General features: G+C 34.9%; 1 protein-coding gene across 4 annotated transcripts in view; it reads right to left on the reverse strand.

Annotated features, from left to right (window-relative positions):
- The window catches only part of IRAG1 (inositol 1,4,5-triphosphate receptor associated 1), a 32,258-nt gene extending 11,665 nt beyond the window's left edge, over positions 1-20,593 (reverse strand). For 3 of the 4 annotated variants that reach the window (XM_065755310.1, XM_065755312.1, XM_065755309.1), the window contains exons 1-13: positions 20,566-20,593; positions 19,680-19,870; positions 14,697-14,797; positions 12,557-12,627; positions 10,824-10,997; positions 9,770-9,847; positions 9,309-9,358; positions 8,843-8,884; positions 6,797-7,390; positions 4,808-4,886; positions 2,680-2,800; positions 886-916; positions 42-182 (exon numbers count right to left, since the gene is read on the reverse strand). In XM_065755310.1, coding sequence (XP_065611382.1) covers positions 42-182; positions 886-916; positions 2,680-2,800; positions 4,808-4,886; positions 6,797-7,390; positions 8,843-8,884; positions 9,309-9,358; positions 9,770-9,847; positions 10,824-10,997; positions 12,557-12,627; positions 14,697-14,797; positions 19,680-19,748 — 1,551 coding nt within the window. In that variant the 5' untranslated portion in view covers positions 19,749-19,870; positions 20,566-20,593. The remainder of the gene's footprint in view (positions 1-41; positions 183-885; positions 917-2,679; positions 2,801-4,807; positions 4,887-6,796; positions 7,391-8,842; positions 8,885-9,308; positions 9,359-9,769; positions 9,848-10,823; positions 10,998-12,556; positions 12,628-14,696; positions 14,798-19,679; positions 19,871-20,565) is intronic. The other variant, XM_065755311.1, reaches the window with a different exon arrangement.
- Positions 20,594-20,878: the final 285 nt, after the last annotated feature.

Here is a 20,878-nt window from a genome sequence, read left to right on the forward strand (position 1 = left end):
ACAGGTGCATTTCAGGAAAATATTTATTGCAGATATTTTACCGTAATGGCTGTTTTAAAGTTTTCCAGTTCTTTCTCAGCATTCTCTTCAGTAAGATTTCTCTCTCTCTCCGCTTGGTTAATTCTAGATTCCAAGGTATAACTATCATTTCTAAAGGCCAAGGAAAGTTGTACAAATACATTCTGTTTGGATTTAAAAGAAAGCATTTTTAAATTGGTGTCAATGTAATGTAATCTACAACAACTTACAAATACAGTACATATCTAACAAACTTCAGTGCTTAAATAAAAATTGAAAAAGAAAACAAAAAATATTTTAAAAATTGTTTGAAATATAAATTCTCGTTACTTCCTCTAAAATGTTAATGTTTTCACAAATGTTTATCTGGGAGATCAGTAGAGCAGAGAGACAATGACGGAAGCAGCCTTTCAGAAGCCTCAGAAACACAATGAATCTGTTTGCTAACTGGACTTCCTCCAGGGGTTCCCAAGGTTTTTAAACAGACAGCCTGTGCAGAGGAAATCCAGGGATGAGCTCACCATTAGCATTGTTTTACCTAAGGGATAAACATCTACCACCATATGCAAAAGATCAAGTGCTTAGCATTTTCAGTCTCTCAAATCCTGCTTTTAAAGATTGTTTCTTAAAATTGAGGCACATTACATTAAAGGCACAAATAAACAAGGAGCATAACCAAGATCATAATTTATGTACAGAATAGTTTTATTAAGGCATAAAATGCTCTCAGCATAACTGAAAGATGTTAAGTGAATCTAGAATATTTTTCTTTAATCAGGAATTAGAGCTTCTGTTACTCAGAAGCTTACACAAACATATACCAATGATCCCACTGGTGTTGAAATAAATGTTCAAGAGCACACTTACCTCAACTTCCTTTTCAGTAAGTGGAGGGGAGCTAGAAATAACAGCAAAACAAATCAGAATTTATTAATTTAGCCTCTAAGAATGAAGATAACGAAATATTTAATTGAAAATAACAACAAAGAATATTTTTTCCTTAAATACTTTGATTCCTTTTTTTTCAAAACAGTATTTGTTTTTAATTGCAAGAGCACAAGTACCACTTGAGTATTGACAGAAATAAACTACAGTTTCTGGCAACTGCAAATATTGTTATGTATATGTGCACTAAGTTGTGATACATTTCATATAGAAGAACAAGACAGAAAAGATCCTTTTTGAGCTGCAGGTCAACAAATGCACTACACTTGGGATTATTATCTTTCCATATTTTTCTTGTGTTAACAGCTGAAATCTCATGATGATGATAACCACAGATGGACAGCATTCAGGGCTTGGGGTATAAACCATTCACTTTTTTTCCCTAAAAACTGAGCTCAACTATTTCAAGATCTCCCTGTGGCCAAGACAGCCACCTACCGTCACCCCTCCCTTCCCTCAAACAGATAAAGGACAGCAACTTTCCTAGTTGGCTCACTCAGTAAGACTTTTCAACATGCTTTAGCAATTTCTCAGGCTCCTCATGGCAGTGTGACATTCCCAATTATGTCTCAGAATTTGAAGTTTCTCATAAGAACAAAAGCATCCAACCCTAAAATTTTCCCTAAGTGCCTATAGGATAGTTCGTGCCATTGTTCCAGATTGGCAGTGTGCAGAAGTGTACACCCACAACATCTGCATTGCTATTTGTCCCCCTAATCCACACCCAGAGGCTCTCTACCATGTAATCCCCAATGGCAAGGGCTGTACAGACTAGCCTCTCCCTTATGTACAGGGCAATACCTTCAACCTTGATTGCCCTGCCAGTCTCTTCTGAGCAGCCAATAGCCCTCCACATATGGCACTCATCACACCCAATCTGACTAGTACAAATAACATCACAGCTCTGGTAAAGGAGCAAAGCCTCTACTTCATCCACATTCATTCCTCATGCTGCATATGCTGATATGTATACATTTCGGATGTGATCCTGAACATGCAGTACTCCTTGGAGTGGCGCTGATGCTTCCCATTACCCTTGCTGCTCTCACACAGCACCATACCATCTGCTGGTTTAACATCAGTGTTCCTAATGACATTCCACTCTCAAACTGATCCTATTTTAAAGCTCTCTCAAAAAGTTTTGCCAAGAAATGCTTTCACCATTGGAACAAGTGAGTCCTGTCATGCTCCAGCAGACTTCTAAGATGAAGAAGGAAAGAAGCCCTTGTTCCATAGCAGATGTTAAGCAAAGTGCTGATAACTGCCTACCTGCACATCTCAGGGTAATGGAACTTTTGAACTAATTTCACTGAAAAATCATCACTTGCAGAAAGACAGCAGAATTTTGACATTCCACTGGAAAACATCTGGCTTGAAAAGATACAAACAATTCCAACATAACTGTATATCAACAACAGAAATCCCCAAAACCAAGAGTGAACAGATTAGTACCAATTCTTTATTAAAGCATATTGTAGTATGTAAGTTTAGTTTTAGACTTGTTAGGTAGAATTTAGAAACTAATTTGAGAGTTAGTCAATCTTTGTGTATTGGTGCGCTCTATAAACTATTCAGAAAATCTGTATTGAACATTTTAAGATGATGCAGATTCTTTATATATATATGAATCCCCCATAAATGGAACCTCAAGGAGTTCACTGAAGACTATATGTCTTTCCCTAGAATGATGTCTTGCTACTTTCAGTGAGCTTTTACCTTCCTGGAAGAGACTTGTGCACACGTAGCTTTCGCAGCAATATGTCAGGAATGCCAGGCATGACATCAGAGCTACTCTTTGTCTCTTCCTCTTCAGTGGGGGAGGGGAGAGGTGAAGGACCTAAAGACATTTTCAGATAAAAACCTTTTAAATGTTATTTTAGCAGTCGTGCATTAATAATCAAGTCTGTATCTCACAGTCAAATAGTACTTATTAACCTAACCATAACTTTTTTTTTTAAGTTAATGAGGATTCTGCTCCATCTCTACCCAAAAAAAAAAAAAAGCAGGGCAATAAGAAAAGGTTCTCCACCTATTACTGCAGAACATTGCTTCCTGTATTACATACAGTGATAGACGACTTATCCCTTCACCTGTCTTCTTTTCGAAGAAATGCAATAAAGGCGACCACTGACAATGTCATTCTTTACACAGAAAAACTGAAGTAATTGCTGCTCTGATAGTCTCTAATGCACTGAAAAATACTATATTTTCTGCAATTCAAATTGAATCCAAATTCATATCCAGAACATGACAATTTCCACATGTGCTTTAGCAGTATAACTCCTTCACATCTTGAATATTCTAGTTTAGATTTCATAATTGAGTACTGTCATTTTCTAGGCTGTAAATGCCACCTGACAGATTAATTGCTACTATACCTAACTACTTCACTATACTACAGATACTACTATACTACTACAGATTTTGTTCGTGTTTGATAGATCTTAACTACAGCATGTTTTCTTCACAAAGCATTTTCACTCAAGCAGGTTGTGAAAGTTGCACATTTTCACTTTCATAAGATATGGTTCATATGATATTTTTTCAAGTTTACATTACTTAATTTTATTTAATTTTGTATATTAAAATTGGTTTATCTCCTCTTACCTTGAAAAAATTTAAAGGACTCTCCTGTAGGAAAGTCAGGTTCCCCAGTTTTAATCCAAGACCTAGGAAGATATCTTTGCACAGCCTTCCTGTTCATTTAGCATAACTCTTAGACTTTTCACATTGTATTGAAAGATCAGATTTTTTAAACTGAGGAAAACAAATATAAAAGGTAGATTCTTTTTAGCTATGCTTTAGTTCTGTGCAATGTCTTTAAAATATGAAGTCACAGTATTTAAGAAACATTGCATATGTCCTCAGAAAAACCTGGCCTATCACCAAAATGTCTCCAACCTAATAAAGTCCACTTTTCTAAACATCTACAGATGCGACATGGTTTTTATTACACGTATTAACTTGGCATCAAATACAAATTTTGTTCATGACAATATATTTGATTCAGAACAGTAATAACGAAGTAGCTAGCCACTTCCTATTATTCAAGCACAATTACTATTTAGTTAAAAAGTTCAAAGTGTTTTTTATGACAGTGTAAGGAAGTAAATCTGTCTAACAAATCAACTAAGAATTTATCCTCTCAATTGTTTCACCTATTGAGGAGAAATGTTTGACCCTTGATGGGCTGGCCGTCATTTACACGTGTACTAGATTTTAAAATATTGATACTTTTGAGATCTTGGTTGACAAGCTGGACCAAATAATGGTTAGATTTTGGTAAGGTTTTCCCCAGAAGTTTCAAATCTGTTGAACTGTTTAAAGACTGGTAAAATATCAGCTATTTTTCACTTTCAGACATAGCCCGCTAAATAATTTCTGGGAAATAAACTAACAGAGTGATAGAAATAATATGACCATATACATGAATCCAGAAACACAGTCAATCTGTACAGACAGAGGGCAATAAGTGTCTTTTAACCTTGTTCATTCAGATCGAAGGTAAAATGTTTCCAGAGATAACATGAAGTGCAATAACTCAGCCATACCCATGTAACAGAAGTTTTAAGGTCTTGTGAAACGATTTCAGAGTGTACAAACTGTAGCACCTTTCACACTGCATCCTTCTATTCCTGCTTCCCAGAAGGGTAACATACAGGGTAAAGGGTATACTACTGGTCTCTCAGTCATCATCTACAACCCTCCTCCATTTCCGCTCCATCAGAATTACTTCTTAATTGAAGAATAAGAAACTTTTCATTTTTTTATTTTCTGTAGTAGATAATTATAAAAATCAGTGTATGACAAACACACACTTCTTCACGCTTTTATGATACTGCACCTTTTTCTTGTTCAGCTGCTTCACTAAGTTCAGGAAGTTTAAGTCCAACTAAATTTTGATTTCTCATCAAAATATGTTCCTGTTAAGAAAAACAATAACATTTTCAAGCAACTTCATTGAAAATCTTAATTAAAAGAACTCCAATATGTGAACACTAAATGTAACATTCACTTTATCTAATAAACCTAATGGAGATAATTATATGAAGTTAGAGTTACGGCAACATAGGTATTGCATAATTCAAATTTAATGCATGCATTATTTAGCAGAACTGTTCAGCACATGAACAGAGATTGGCAATGCGTTCCCCCCTACATCTAGCGGAAAAAGAGTTAATAAATGAGCATGAAAAAGCAGTGTAGGATATAGCCATAGAAATAAATACTCCCAAATGAAGTTGGATAATTCAGAAAATGAGATACCTAAGACTGACACTTTATACAGTAGGATTTGCTCACATCACAGCTTCATTGCTTCTGTACTCTGCCACTATTCCCCGCACACTGGAATAACATATACCTAAGGATTAAACTACAAATATTCTCTATCATCTCATTTTCTACTTGAATTTTCTCAAAGAGATTTAAAATTCACACGCACTTTCATCTATGAGAAAGTAATTCTTATTAGAGTCAGAGCTCACATCCTTCTTAACTGGGATTACATTTTATGTTGTATTAAGTTTCCAATTCTAACTGATTGTGCTTAACAGTCAGTAAGACACTCAAAATCATATGGCTCAAGTGTCTCCTTAACAAATATTTCTAGCATGTAAGAAGAAAGAATGTGTGTTATTTAAACAGGAAAAGATGAATAACCAAGCTGACATTCCCAAGCAACACAATGACCTAAACGCAGACTTTAAGGTCCTCCTCACCATTATTATGATGTTGTTAAGGAAATTAACTACAACTTCTCCCCTCCCCCCTTTAAAAATCCTGTTTTGTTTACTATACACATTGTTCGCTTCATGTTGGTGGTGTATCTTCTTGTGTCACTTTTTTTGATACAGTGGCTAACTCTTAAGGCTTAGTTCTAAAACTTTGGGCACTGTAAGACATTCTGTGAGGATGTTCAAGTAGCAAAAGACAACACCAAAACAACTTTCTGTCACCTGGGATCTTTTAAATGTCATATTATTTCAAAGGTCAATATTCCCGAATGATAAAACTACTGCACTTAAAAGGGAGACTGCCAAGAGACAAACAAGGATTCAAAAAACACCCAACTGAAGAAGTCATTCTTAAATCCAAAGAACACTTAGAAACATTTTATGAGTTGCAAGAGGTATTAAGCCCTTAAACAAAACTAGAGTATACATTTCTAAACTTAAGTTCAAGCTTTCAATTTATATACAGGTCTCGTTCACACAGAAATCAGCCTGTTAGTATTTTTTTTAAGAGTCTGGTTCTGAGGAAAATTCTGAAGGAGCAGAAAAATAACAGTACAGAAAGGAAGTAAAAGAGCCTAAGCAACCCTTTTAAAGAGCATGTTATTACATCCTCAGGAAGGAAAGATTCTTCAGAACTAAAATCCTTCTTAGAAACCAGAAGAGATCATTTTACTTGTATGTTTTACAAATGACATGATCGTTAGTCAACTGCTTCCTGTTTAAAGTTCATGTTAACTGTGCAAAAAAAGAGAAACTGATTTATACTCACCTTTTTAAAAAAAAAACAATTAGTTTGCTTGACACAGAGCAAAAAGACACATGTGCAAGAGCACATAAGTGCATATAGAAGAGATAACAGTGCAGCTGTCTCTTCAGACAGACCTAGCAAAGAATTTAATTCCATGGCTTTTAGTTATAGGTTACTATTTATTTAAGATACAAAGGACAAATAACTCAGTATCAATTTGATTTTGCTGAAACTGTTACTCATTATATTAATGTACCTTTCTTGAAATTATAAAAAAATAAGGTGAAGCAAGTTGCAAGTTCAGTAAGAAACAAAAATAAGTTTTAGAAAGGATACAATTAGGACTCACCTCTCTGAGTTTTGTCAATTTCTGCATCCGAACAGGTTGAACTTGTATTTGGAGGTCTTTGAATGCTTTTATTTGATTGCTGGATTTATTACCAACAACAAAGCTTTTGTCTTCCTCTGATGGTAACTTTAAGGGTGTTTTATCTTTCTGTCCAGGCTCTAAACTATCCCATGATACAGCTCGTAGTAGAGGAGGACGCAGCCCACACACTTTGAATTCTGGTTTAAAAGAAACTTTATGGTCCCTCATTTCTGGAACTGGGCTTTTCACCTTTGAGCCTGTATTTCCTATTCCTGGTCCTGGTAGATAGGTTCTTAAAGGAACATCATTTTCTTTTACTTTCTTGAGAAAGGATTTTCCGAGTTCATTTTCGCAAACATTCAAGCAAGTGTTAAGAGACATTCTGCCACCATCACTACCTGAAGGTGAGCATTTAGGTGAAGTATCTACATGCTTACATGGATCAAAGTTTTCTTTTTGTTCAGAGTGTTTTTCTTTGGGTTTTTCAAAACCAGCAGAACGAGGAACCAGCCTTCCCTGAGAAATCTTTCGTTGATCATTCAGCCTCCGATCCATCAAACCTTTGGGAACATTCTGAAAGTAGTGGGACACAAAACAGATAAACAAATGTCATTTTCTCCTTTCCACTGTATAGAGTAATTTTCCTTCATTGATATTTGCCTTTCAACACCTGCTGTAACAACAATTTTTAAGTGCACTTGAAAAAAAAGAAATTGGGAAACTCTTCTGTGAAACTTCAAGATAACATGCTCCTCATTCCAGAAATCCTCATATAACCAGGATTATCATCAACTTAATGAAAGTTGATCATCCTAACCTAAGGTTTGCCTGAGTGTCTGCCTCTATTCCTAGATCTTAGAGATTTTCTAGTTTCCATGCTGTGATTGTTTTCTGTTTTTGATTGTTCCTCATCTCCCAAGAGTAAAAATATGGACTTGTACACAAAAATAATGAAATACACCACTAGACGTGGAAATAGAAGGGAACATGGAGATGTGACAGAGAAAGCGCATACTGTAGCTGCTCTATAATATAATACCACTGAAAACTCTCATTAAAAATTACTTGATTACTTAAGTAACAAAACCATATATTCATTTTCTTTTATTCCACTGTTACTTGGGATGAATAATTTGCACTGTTATATTGAGTATACAGGATTTTAACACCAAAAACCCTACCAGCCAGATCTAAGGCTCTTCCAGGTTTTAGGCCTATGGAGGTATAGGTATGTTAGCCATCCTATTCTTACTGTGATACAGTAACTGAGGCAGATTGTATGTGTGCAAACTACATGGAATCTTATTCAGCTTATATCACCACATTATAATGTAGTTGCAGTCTCCGTTAGAACTGATGGAAGAACAACTGCTCATTCTTTCTCTACTTTGGTAGAGAACCTACACTTTTGTCTAAGAGCATCCGTGTCAGTTATTTAAGGCAACAAACACGCTCCATTTCTGGGGTCTGGCCTAAGTGTGTTGCTACTTTTCCATTTTGTAACTGCTACAGAACTGGGCAGATACATCTTTAAAGCATTGCCTAATCCACTCCTGACAAAATCTTTTTAAAGGGCCACGTGATGTTACCTAAAGCAAATCAGAAAGCATTCACATAAACTGCTCAACCAATAGCAAGACAAAACTATAACATCCTATCAGCAGTATGGTAACCTTTTCTGCTCAGCTAAATTGGTATAAAAGAGTTCATCCATCTGAAACAGAAGCACGTACAGTAGTAGCTGTAGTAGGTATTTTTACTTTAATTCTGAAGTGACTTGGCATATTGATTTGAATTAAGATAACGCATGAATAAAAAATGGATGCAGACCACAGCTGTAGCCTGTTTTCCTCTACTATATTTGCTGGTGCTTTGCTTTCTTAGGTCAGAATTTTTTTTTCTTAGTTGAGTATTGCTTTTCTGTTTGTGTAGCACAGTTTTTAGTTCATTTAGCCACATAAATAACTTGCATATGTGCTTATAAAAAACAGTCATATTTAGTGGGACACCATATGAAACGCTTACCTCTGCAGTTTGCCTGTCATCCTCTTTAAATGTTCTGTTATTCTAGCAAAAAAGGAAAAAAATTGTCTTACAAGACCTTCTTTCACATCTGTGCTGCAAATGCTGAATACAGACATTAAGGGCTGACCTTGAATTTTATTTTTTTTTTTTACATTGTCTCATTTATTTATGAAGTAGTCTTAGGAATTAGGGTTATTTTTCCATCAATTAGGATTATATTGAATCTCTTTCCATTTGATGTATTTCACAATCCCCTATGATTCTTTGGTGTTCATTACATGATGGATTTCAGACTTCAAAATTAACAGTTATGAATTCCTGAATTTGTAGAAAAACATGCCAGTAATCTCATTTGAGCATAGAAAATGGTATTGAAAACACTCATTTTCCTCAGAAATGAATAGAACAGTGTAATGTAGTACTTCAATAGTCAGGTTACTCTACAGAATACCCAGCTCTTTCTTACCTGAACTGGAGATACTGACTCAACACTAGTGGCTGTACATACATCAGACCCTAGGAAGATGCACGTGATTAAAGAATATCCCGATGTGTTTGTTCAAAATTGTGAATACTGCACACTATCAAATGCATACACACACAGTTACATATCATATGCTAAGACCAAAACTTAATAACATATTATTTGGCCAGAAAAGTAAAACCTGAAATATTAGAAGTGAAAGATCATCAGAAAATATCACAATTCTATTATTTAAAAGAGTGAATAAGAACCTGCAGCCTAGCAGCAGCATTACAGGAGTAAAACAATAAAGAAAAATATGTAAATATATAAGCACTAATGAGCTTTGCCACATTCACAGGTAGATGCTTTAATCTACAGATTAATTCATTCTCCAGAGGTTATTATGAATATATTTCCTATGAGTATCTATATGTGATTTGAACCTGCATAGAACTTTTTACCTGATGGAATAGGAAGAGTAAGAGAGTTGCTCCGAGATGTAACTGGTGAAACTTTTGGACTAAGGGTAGGTGAAACTGCTTCATAAAGACAAAAAAAAAAAGCAATTTTACACTCTAAACTTATGGTTTCTGAATTTTTAGATTTAGGTAAGATTAAAACATTAGTCTTGCAGTCATCAATTAGTCACATTTGTCCAAAGCTTGAGCAGACATTTTAATTGCCAAGTTATACTTAACTATTAGGAACTCAGAATAAATTTTATCTCATGTACTTAGCACAAACTAATGAATTCTGTTAATATGTAAAGTTTCATTTCCCTCAGTTTCATGAGTTTCATGACAATTCTGAGAACTGGACACAAGAGAAGGAATCATAACGAATTTAGAAAAAAGGAAATTTTAATTTAAAAATGTATAAACCTTCATCTCCTTACAGAAAGGGTCAACCGGATTTTGAGACAATTTTATTTTGATTTGATACTTCAGAGCTAATTTATAGCCCTTTTTAAAAATAAAATGACTTTGTCCTAACCCTCAAACACTTCATATGAAGGAATTTATTTCTAATAACACTCCAGAACAAAATTTCTTTTTTTAAATGAAGATCTGATTCGCTTAGCTTAGTTATGACTATATCCAGAATAAAAAATTGTGTAATTATATTTCAGTGGAATGGTTTTCCTTAGTATAAACATCTTGTCAAAGTATCATTTTCTCTCCAGTTGGAACATTATGCAGAAAACATTGAGAAACGAATTTCAGATTTTTTGTTTCTTTAACATTCTGATTGAAAAACTTCCTGCTTTCACATTATGTTGTCTTCACTGTATAGTTTGGGAACCTATAAACACTGTCTTCCACTTTTAAACCTAAATATAGAGATTGATTGTTTCTATTTTATAAAGAAAAGTGAAGAGCAGCTGAGAGACTGACCAACAAATTAACAAAATGTAGGCACGTAGTAGCAGTGTATGCATTACAGTAGAGGCTTTTTTGTGCTTTTGCAGATTTTCAGTGTACAATATAAAACTGTATCCTCAAAATCTATACTTACCTGTAGGTGACTCAGGGAGGCTGCTTCTTGACTTTCTGCCTCTGCGCATTAAAAATCTTTCACTCGCTTTCTTTGCTTCTTCTAGTAATTCAAGGTTCTTCTTTTTGTCTTCTTCTGATATGCTGACATCTGGTAGCTGATCATTTACCAGATCAATCACATGACCATCGCTGTCTGGGTTGAAAATGGCAGAATTAGAACAGTACCTCACATATCCACATGGTAGTTTGGAACAACCAGTGTGAAAATTCAAAGTTCTGCTTTGAGTTTCCATTAATTAAAAATTCATGCCTGCTCATCTAACGCAGTTACAGACTCAGCTTTTAGGTCAAATCGCCAAAAACAATGATAACCTTCTGAAATTCTAGTTTGTCACAATGGAAGTGGCTTTAGATCCATCTTAACTAGCTGTCATGGCATTTCTGCTGTAGACTCAATTTTTCCATGAGTTTTGGATTTCCAGTTTTTCAAGTCTAAGGCCCCATAAATATGGCATAGATTTATGCACACTAGTTTAACATGCACATTATTCCATTAAGTCTTCTATAGAAGAAAAGTACAGAGTACAGAATTCATAAGAGTGCATTTCATATAGATAGGGTATTTCCACAACTGAAGCAGCAACAATAAAGCTGCACCTGGCAAGAATAAAGGCAAAATTTTAATATCTAAGCCCTAAGAGTTATTAAGCCACTTAAAATAGGAAAATAAGCTCTATCATTTTGTAAATATGCAAGAATATTCCAAAGGAACTACAGATCCTCCCAGAAAATGCATTTATTAAAAAAAAAATGTGAGAGATTAATAAAAGCCAAAATTGAAATTTGTTTTCCTTATGTCCACTTACATCCATGTGAATATGTGGCCCAGGAGAGTGCATGGACGAAAAACTGAAAGAACACAGATCTACACTTAGATTCTTGGACACAAACGTTGTTTTCTGAAGAATTTTAATTAATTGTCAAAGAAACTCATTAATTTTTAACTTCCAATTTGGTTGAAAACAGCAATCTTTGAACACTAATTTTTACAATTCTTTAGGCTACCACTAAGCAAGAAATACAGCCTGTTGTCAAAAAGGTCCTATCTGTATGAGTTGGTGTAAATAGGTTCTATACATTTTAACCGAATTTTAGGGAAAATGTTACCTGAAAACCACTAGCCAAAGAAAGTAAAGGTATATGCTGCACTGAACAGCAAGCACCATCTCTCTGCAGGGCTGAGAAGTTAATCCCAGTACAACAGTGGAAATACTGTTTGTATGAACTCTTATTAAGAAATGAATAATAACTCTAGGTTAGCCTACTTGTTTTCATTAAAAGTATATTATGATACGGTGACCAAACTAAATAATTTGAGACTTAAGCAAAAGTTCCAGCATTTCAAAAGTAACCAAAATCAGTATTACTGAGCAGTATTTTGAACACTGCAGGGATTTCAAACTTGTACATCTCTGGCATTCTAAAAATGTTAAGCTCAAATACTAATCTGACAATTTTATGAAACTAACCATATACATATTTCTCTGGACCTGTTTACGTGCAAGCCACTTTCAATCAAACTTTTGATCACTATGCATTGTGGTACTGATAATTCACTGTGCATGCATTACAAATAAGCATGCACAGGAAAAGAAAGATGTGGTCAAACGAGTCCGAGTCTATACCTATGTCTTCTTTGCACGTCACATTTTCACTGAAAAAGCCTAGCTTAAATGAATAATAATTGCTTACCCACAGAAGTCAATGAACTTGTTGAATTCCTATTGCCACGGTTAGAAAGTCTTCTATGAGGACTACGAGGTCTAGAGAGAAAAATGAATGAAAAACGTATTATGGGATATGTCACTAAAAAACAAGACTTGTTATTTTAACTATCTCTAAAGAAATCACATTAAAAGAGGAAATATTAAAAATACACTTGTAACAAATATATTAGAATGGAATTGAGAAAGCAAAAAATAAAAAGTATTTCCAATTTGCCTTCATTCAACTTAGCAGAAAATCTTGAGTTTAATGATTGAGTTAAAAAAAATGTAGTTTTCCAATTATGGCATAAAACGAATCTAAATACAGTATGTTGCAAGAAGTTATTTTTCGTCTTCATCAGTCATTACAGTCTCCTAAAATAAGTTCTATGCTTCAAAATTATTTCTTAAGCTACTGCAATTACACAGAGCCAGAAGAATGTCTCATAAATTTAAGCGATGATCCAGCAGATAATGTTGTTTTTTTTTTTTAATAGTTTCATTGTAACTGTAACTCTTGAGCAATCTTTAAGTTCAGGGAAGCATATTTTAAAGATACAAACAAATTACAGCACAGATCTTGATCAATAGTTACTGATCAGGTTCTCAGATAACTTAAGGCTAGGTTAATACATTCCCAAGACAATTTAAGTATGACTTATTAGTAGACTTAAAACAACAGTATTTCCATTCAGTAACTCACTTTCATGTTCGCTTGAACTTAAGGTGCTATTTTAGCTCTACCTGAATAGGCCCAATTATTTGCTTCAAAAGTTCACTGTATTTAGTTTTTATATACTTAAATGTTTCAACTGTCTTAGAAACGTTATCTGCTTGAGTTTTTAACTTATATGCATATTTCCACAGTAGCTCAGGAATGCAGCCCTATCTGTTTCCCAAGTTCTTATTGCTTCACTGGAAGTACTTATATGAATAAGGGCAGGACTACCAGTATACGCATATATAAGCAGTAGACTAGAATTTGGGATTTAGTTATTAAATTGAAAAACTTTCCTGTGTAGGGAGGGTGGGGAAACTTTATTACTTCAATTGCTGATTGACTGAGTCCAGTTAAATATTTAAGATTTAGACATACAAAGAATGAGGACTTGTGCCATGCATTGAATACGAAGAATTAAATTGTCAGTCACCCTAGTATAGATAGACAGTTGTAGCACACACACCCCATTTTATGCCTAGGAAAGGACAAAGTACTTTTTTCCTTCACTAGGCCATACTCTACTTTTTATCAGGATAGACTTCAGAAGTTGTAGCAGTAAGTCAAAGCATGCATATCCTTAATTCATTTTTATTTAAATTACTCTATTATGAAAGATTAGGAAAAAAACATTTATTAGGGAAAGAAAACATTTTGCAGGTTAAGTGACATAAGAAACTGCTCATTCACTGTCAACTGTACTTCCAGCACCTTATTTCCCTGCACTCAAAAGTAAAGACAATATATTCTAATTATTACAAGGGCTGATCCTAAAATAATATCTCCTATTTTACTATGTTGGCCCACAATATCAGGTGGATGTTGGTGGTATGACAATAAAATTTTCACCTTCCACCCAATATTCTCTTAAATTTTGTTTCCATGTAACAGACAGCAGCAAAGGCACAGTCTGAAAAAAAGGTGCCTGACAAGTAAGTACGGATGAAGCAAAAGTGCATCACTGAATTCATCCATGTGGAAAAAGTGGAAATCACTGACACTCTTCGATGTTTGCTGAATGTTTATGACAACCAAACCGTGGATGTGAGCATAGTGAGGTGGTGGGTGGTACACTTCAACAATGATGACAGTGGGTTACCTCCACTCGTTCAGACTTTTATGAGCTCAGAATTGCTGGTGATAACACAGAGCTTATGGTGGTGACTATGTTGAAAGTGAGTGTTCTGTAGCTGAAAATTAGCTCTAACAAGCAGTGCTATTGTGTTTTTTGTGTCTGTTGAAGTTACCATGGGAATAAATAGGAGGCATTACTATTACTTTTGGAACCACCTGTGTACAAGGACACATCAATGCTTTGATATGACGTATTTCAAAGCAAACTCTTAGAAACACAGCTCCTGGAATTACTGTACAAAACTATGCATAAGTTGGTATCATTATGTAGTACCTGTTAACCAGATTTTTATCAATTTCTACATCAGGCATACCAGCATTCTCTGGAAGAACAATAGGAGGCATACAGATTGCAGTTCCTTCAGCACCAGTATCCTGAATGTTTTGAAAGAAAAATAAAAGTAAAGCAGAAATTCAAAATACTGAAGATACATCTGTGGCAAAAATAATGTAGTTTACTGTATTTAACTTACATAACTGAACTGAGAATTAACTTTTATTTGGTAAGACAAATTTGAGTTACAAACCTTTACTTACACTGGTGAAAACAATTACAATTGCTTCTGCTACATGGTAGTATGTAAAACAAGAATGTTATTTTATTTAGTCATTTTTATTCTAAGTTTTCCTTGAAACAATATCCCAAAGTTCCATAAAAAATTTTGACTTCAGTTGGCATTTGTGTCTCTGCTCAAGGTAGGTAAGTTAGAACTAAACAAACTTTAAAGACCCCCTCCAATCCAACATTCCATGATCCTGTGACATTTCTGAATCTTGAGGAAGAGCACTGTTTACTAACCCTAGTGCAAAGCCACTTATGTTCAACTGTTATAAACATTTTGCAAATACCATTTGCTCTCAGTTGTGCTTACTGTTTCAAGAATGTTTGCCTACTAACAGCTGATAAAAACAATGAATTAAGAATAAAAAAATTAGTAATATTTGTTAAACCAGAAAATAAAGAGCTGTTGTAAAAAGTAATTCATGCATTTGAAGGATTACCTGTGATACTTAAGCTTGACATGTCAATGTTTTAGAGCATAGAAAACTCAATCGTTTTGATTTTTTTAATACAAGGTTATCAATTAACAATTTTGTTTCAGACATGTAGTGTTGTAGGGAAAACTTAGTGTAGTCCTAAGGTTTGTTAATACAAACAAGTGGCAAGTGCATAAATCGAAATAAAATTATACAGAAAGATATTAATAATGACATATTTGATAACTAACAGCTACAACAGAACTCCTTCCAACGTTTCTAAGGGACATATTTTACTGCTCTTGACATAAAATACTCCCTGATTCAGAGAACTCTGAATGACTTTGAAAACGATGCAGTAGTATAGCATAGAGTGTAACACATGTTCCCCGCAAAAGCAAATTAATATGTTTTTAGTTATACATCTGATTTGGGATTCATGGTTCTGTCATAGATTGCACTTGATTCAGGTCCACAGTTCTGTAGATACAAAACTCATACAATGTTTCCGGGCAAGAACACATTAATTACTGAAGAGCAGTACGGAAAACATACCAAGAAAATAGGGGCATAAAAGTTTTAGAAAAATATTCCTATAAAAGTGTAAAATCATCAATTATGTGATACAAGCATGCAACTGATTGTGTATAATAATTTGAAACCTATTTTCAGTAGTATTCTTGAAAATGCTACTACCTATACATTTTGTCTAGCAGCCAAATGACAAAAAAGCAGGTGACTGCTATGCTTGTAGGTCAGAGAAGTATGCATGCACACTGTTTATAGTAATCTCCTGACTACATGATCTTTTGTATGCTATAAGAACATCAGCCTAAAAGTCACTCAGTTCCATTTTAAGACTCTAAAAACAGCTAGTTCAAAAAAAAAGAAAATACTCCAAGTGTACTTAAGGTCAGTTAAAATACGTTAAATGATCAGCAACAGTAATAGCATAACTCTTACACAGATGGAAATTTGCATTTCCTGTTATTGAAATCTTTAGCATAAGGAGTGGCAAGAAGAGCTAGTGCATGAGGATATTTCAGGGTCAGCTGGCTTTAATTAAAAATATATATCTTTAAACTCTTCATATATATTCAGATTAAAGTATGCAGGTATTAGAACATGAGCTCTAACTGGAAGTTTATTCTTTCACACAGTTTTACACCCACATAAGGATTAGAAAGAAGTTTTCCATCATATTCCCAGTGCCTGTCTACAAATTCCCTCCCATTCAACTTTCAGACATAACTGTTCTCCAGCTGCCTGCAGTAGATGCCCCTTCTCACCCAGTAACAGTGCCTACCTGCTACTTGTCTCTGCTCCCTTCACATCCCAAACCTTTCTCTCATAGAAATGTATAGTAAAACTGACTCAGTGTTTACTATTTAGGTGAGAATTTGTTCATAGATGCTACAAGGATGATTATGTATGATCTACTATGGGGGACAGGGAGACTTGTGCAGGGCTGAGAGAATGATAAATGCAATTTTCACATCACAAAAGACCGAAGAGGTTCAAAGATGCTCAGGGTAGACAGGTTCTGCAGAAATTCTGGTGTCAAGCTCTACCAAGACTTCCCTAAGAAAAGATGATTCTAAAAGTTCTATAGTCCAGCCAAATTTGGATGGATTTTAGCAGTAAAGGGAAAAATGCATCTCTGCTAAAAGGGACACTGTGCAAGAGAAGTCCGATGACAAAGTTCTCCTGTATACTACCTAAATTCTTCAAAGCACTGGAAAAAGTCATCTGCCACCTGGTCTCATCCTTACAAAATAATGAAAAACCTTGACTGGATTGCACAATATATTTGGTCTGAAACAGAGACTCATGTGGAAGGGCTTAGAAGAATAAGGCTTTTGAGAGAAATGGGGTTTTAAGCCAACTTGATTTTTGTACATTTATGTGAAGTGTTGAGATGAAAGTTTTTCAAGTTAGGCAATGCAATTCAGTTGTAACAACATTTTTTTGAAAAAGACAGCAGGGGACAAGGCAAAACAGGTACAGTACATCTTCAGAACAAAACAAGTAGCATGCAGTGATTTGATAAAGGAGGAGCACAAAGTTCAACAGGAAGAATAAAAAAATGAAATCCAGAAACTTGAGTGATGGAATGATCACTGTAATAAAAACATAATGAACATGTGAAACACCTTTTTTCTCAGCAATCTGAATAGACAAAAAAACAGAGTTCAGGATACAAACAGAAGATAAGCTGGAAAAAGACAAAATTTTTTACTTGAGGTAAGGAGTATCTCACAACCAACCCTAGAAGTATAGGTTAATAAATCTTCTAAGCTAACTGGTAAGAATTTGTTTTTCCTCTTCTTATATTTTTAAAACTACAATGCATCAGTTAAAGATATCAACAAAAGCATATAGTCTTCATGTGAAATAACTACAGCTAATTAAGTGGCTAAACACAACATTTAAATGTTTTATGAACTTTGCTGGAAGAAATTACTCTGTATCAAACATCTAAAATGTTCAGTACTTCCAGATTAACACACAACTGAGAATTCAACTGCACACAGATAATTCAGACACATACCAAAAAAGGGGTTAAAGAGCTTTGAATAGGGTTAATTGCTCTCAAAATGGGTTAATGGGAGCTTCCCATCAGAAACCTAGAGCCACTGAAAATTCTGACAGATATTGTTATTGGCAGTGTAGGGTGAATACCCTGAATGAGTAGTACCCACACAATATAACACAGATGGACAGTATATTTTTGGACCAATTATGCAGATGGTATAAAGATACCCAATAAATTAGGAAGGGCTCACCTGTTACTCCACACAGGAGGGATCTCCAACAAGAGATCCTTCCCCAGTGGTGGTCAGCCCTTAAATGGGGTCTGGGAGAGGTGGAGCCAGACTTCATCCCTTCCAGTCACACAGGTGAACTGCCTTCACCTGTGCTCCTGTGGCTGACTCAGTGCTCACCTCAGGTGATCAATCAGTGGTTCAGGCCGTGATTCAACAGTTTCCATACAGCAGCTTATGTAAGTAAAACTGAAATGGAAAACCAGATTCAATTTTTCAAAATCATTTTGAGAAATACAACCCCCACCCTTCCATCATGTACAAGATACCCCAACTACACAAGAAGCTACACGTAACATTACGTTCATTTTCTTTTTCTCAGAACTGTTTTGTGTATACATATGCATTTGTGAAATAGTCATTTATGCCTGCTAGCTTCTTTTCTTCTTATAATCTTTGAGGGTGTTTTATACTGTCTTTTGTACTCTTTCATACTTCTCAAATGGATGTGGGCACTATAAAAACAAAGGGGGAAAAAAATCCACAACACAACAAACCCACAAATCACATTATCTAACATATGAATCTCAACTAATAGTCTGATAAACTTGCATCCATTTAAGGTGTTTATCTTAAGCCAGGAAACTAACACTCTGCACAATGTGCAATTTAAATGGAATGTATGACAAATCAATGTTGGGTTCACTGTGACAGTATTTTCCAATGATGCTGAAGTAGCGGATGTTTTCACCCAAAATACAGAATACCATGTCCTCAAATCCAATGACAATCATACACTTTAACTGAAGACGTGCCAAATAATAAATTCTCTCCTCCTTCATACCAGTTTGCATGAAACAGGATGATCTGGATATCCTGTGACATAGTTACTCTTTAATTCAGCTAAACTAATCACTCATTAAGTAAACAACAAAAAAACCCCGAATTATTAGAACATAAAATTACTCCCTATTGGTGGTATAAATCAATCAAAAGGCACAACTGTCATCACAATGTGTTTTTTCAATTCATCCTCAAATAACACATGTGAAAACATGTTTATACAATGGAAGCAGAATGCATATGGGTAGCTCTCACATACATCCAGTACAGTTTCCGAACATATTCTGCTATTACTATAGCAAGTAAAGCACTAACAAAAAGTACAGACCAAAAAGCAAACTTCCATCTTTAACACACGTACTAATTGGAGAGCATCTTCTATACATCTGTAAGAACAACACCAGGTTTTTCCAGACTACCTAAAGCACAAGCCTATGCTCTTTTCTCAGAAGTTGAATTTTCATGGACTAACACTAATTTTCATACATTGATCTAAAAAATACTTGAAGAATCCTAAGAAAGTTAGCTGAACAATTATTCATAGCCTCATTGGTTTATCAAAGCACACCAATACATAGCTAAGGACTATATGTTTTTTTTTACAGACTTCAGGAGTTTCAGCCTCAGGTTTCCAAAATAATTATCAGAAAAAAAAATGTAACAGTGCTTACTTTGACTGGAGGAGTACTGTTATGTTGTGCCTCTTTTGGTTGTTCATCTTCTTCAGGTAGGGTTGGCATAGTGGACAGTATGAAGCACGTCGATCTGCAGTTTGGACTTGCACAACCATACACTGCTGAGAACAAGACTGTTTCAAGTCAGCTTGAAGGTGTAAGTGCTGCAAGGCCTTGTGATCCTCTAGCTGTGTTAGATGCCAAAAATACAAATAAATTCATTTTAAAAACTATGCTCCATCACAGAGATCACTTTACAATAACAAACAGCATTCAAGTTTAAAATTATGAACATAATCTTGCATTTTATTAACTAGAGTTTTCAAGGTCAAGTGTAATTTTGCAAATGCATTCAACCTCCCTTAATTGCTGTTTCCACTTCACATCACAGACTTTATTTATTTTGCTCCTTAACTGTGTTGGTTGTAGTTAAACTACCCTCTAAACACATAATCCAGAAAGAAAACAGTGTCCTGGATAACTTTAACATCCCTTTCAGTAACCAAGAAAGTCCTAATGCTAAAGAATATGATCTCAGATAGCAAAGTACTGAAAATCTCTAGAAAGAACATTGAAAAACCAAATTGTGAGACTCTTTGAGTGTATGCTGAGGCATTTTAAAGGCCGACGTGAGTTGGTCAATCACTATAGACACTTGCAGTATGTCTGCTGAAGACAACAACAACGTGCAAGACTTTCAAAGCAAAATAATAGTAATGTTTGAATGCGAAAAGAAATTACTGCCTACTAGCTGAGAAAATTGTTCTGAGAAAATTTTTATTATCAACTTGAGCTGCTGCTTTCACATGGTAAGCAGAGAAATGATAGGTACTAATCCTTACAGCTACAGTAGAAATATTACAAGACTTACTGTGACACCTACCGGTCAGTTGAGGAACAGTTCTCATAAAAAAATCATTTGCCTCTTCGATGGTGCCTACAAACAACAGATAAGGCGATTAACGGAGACAGCGTGGTACGCAGTGACTGACTTGATAAGTAAACTATGTTCCCTTGATAGTTATTTCTCATATGTGCATAATATTGTGCTATACACTCAAACTTTAACGTAGTAACAACTTAGAGTGGGCCAAGGAGATCTATATACATCAAATAGAGCTTCTGTGTCCAAAATACATTGTCTTCTCATTTCAAGTTTAGGTAGACAATTTGAACTTGCTGCAGGTGAGTTCCTA

The sequence above is a fragment of the Cyrtonyx montezumae genome, unplaced genomic scaffold (genome assembly GCF_038088225.1).
Source record: "Cyrtonyx montezumae isolate F1298 unplaced genomic scaffold, pur_monq_1.0 scaffold_10, whole genome shotgun sequence".
Taxonomy (NCBI): Eukaryota; Metazoa; Chordata; class Aves; order Galliformes; family Odontophoridae; genus Cyrtonyx; species Cyrtonyx montezumae.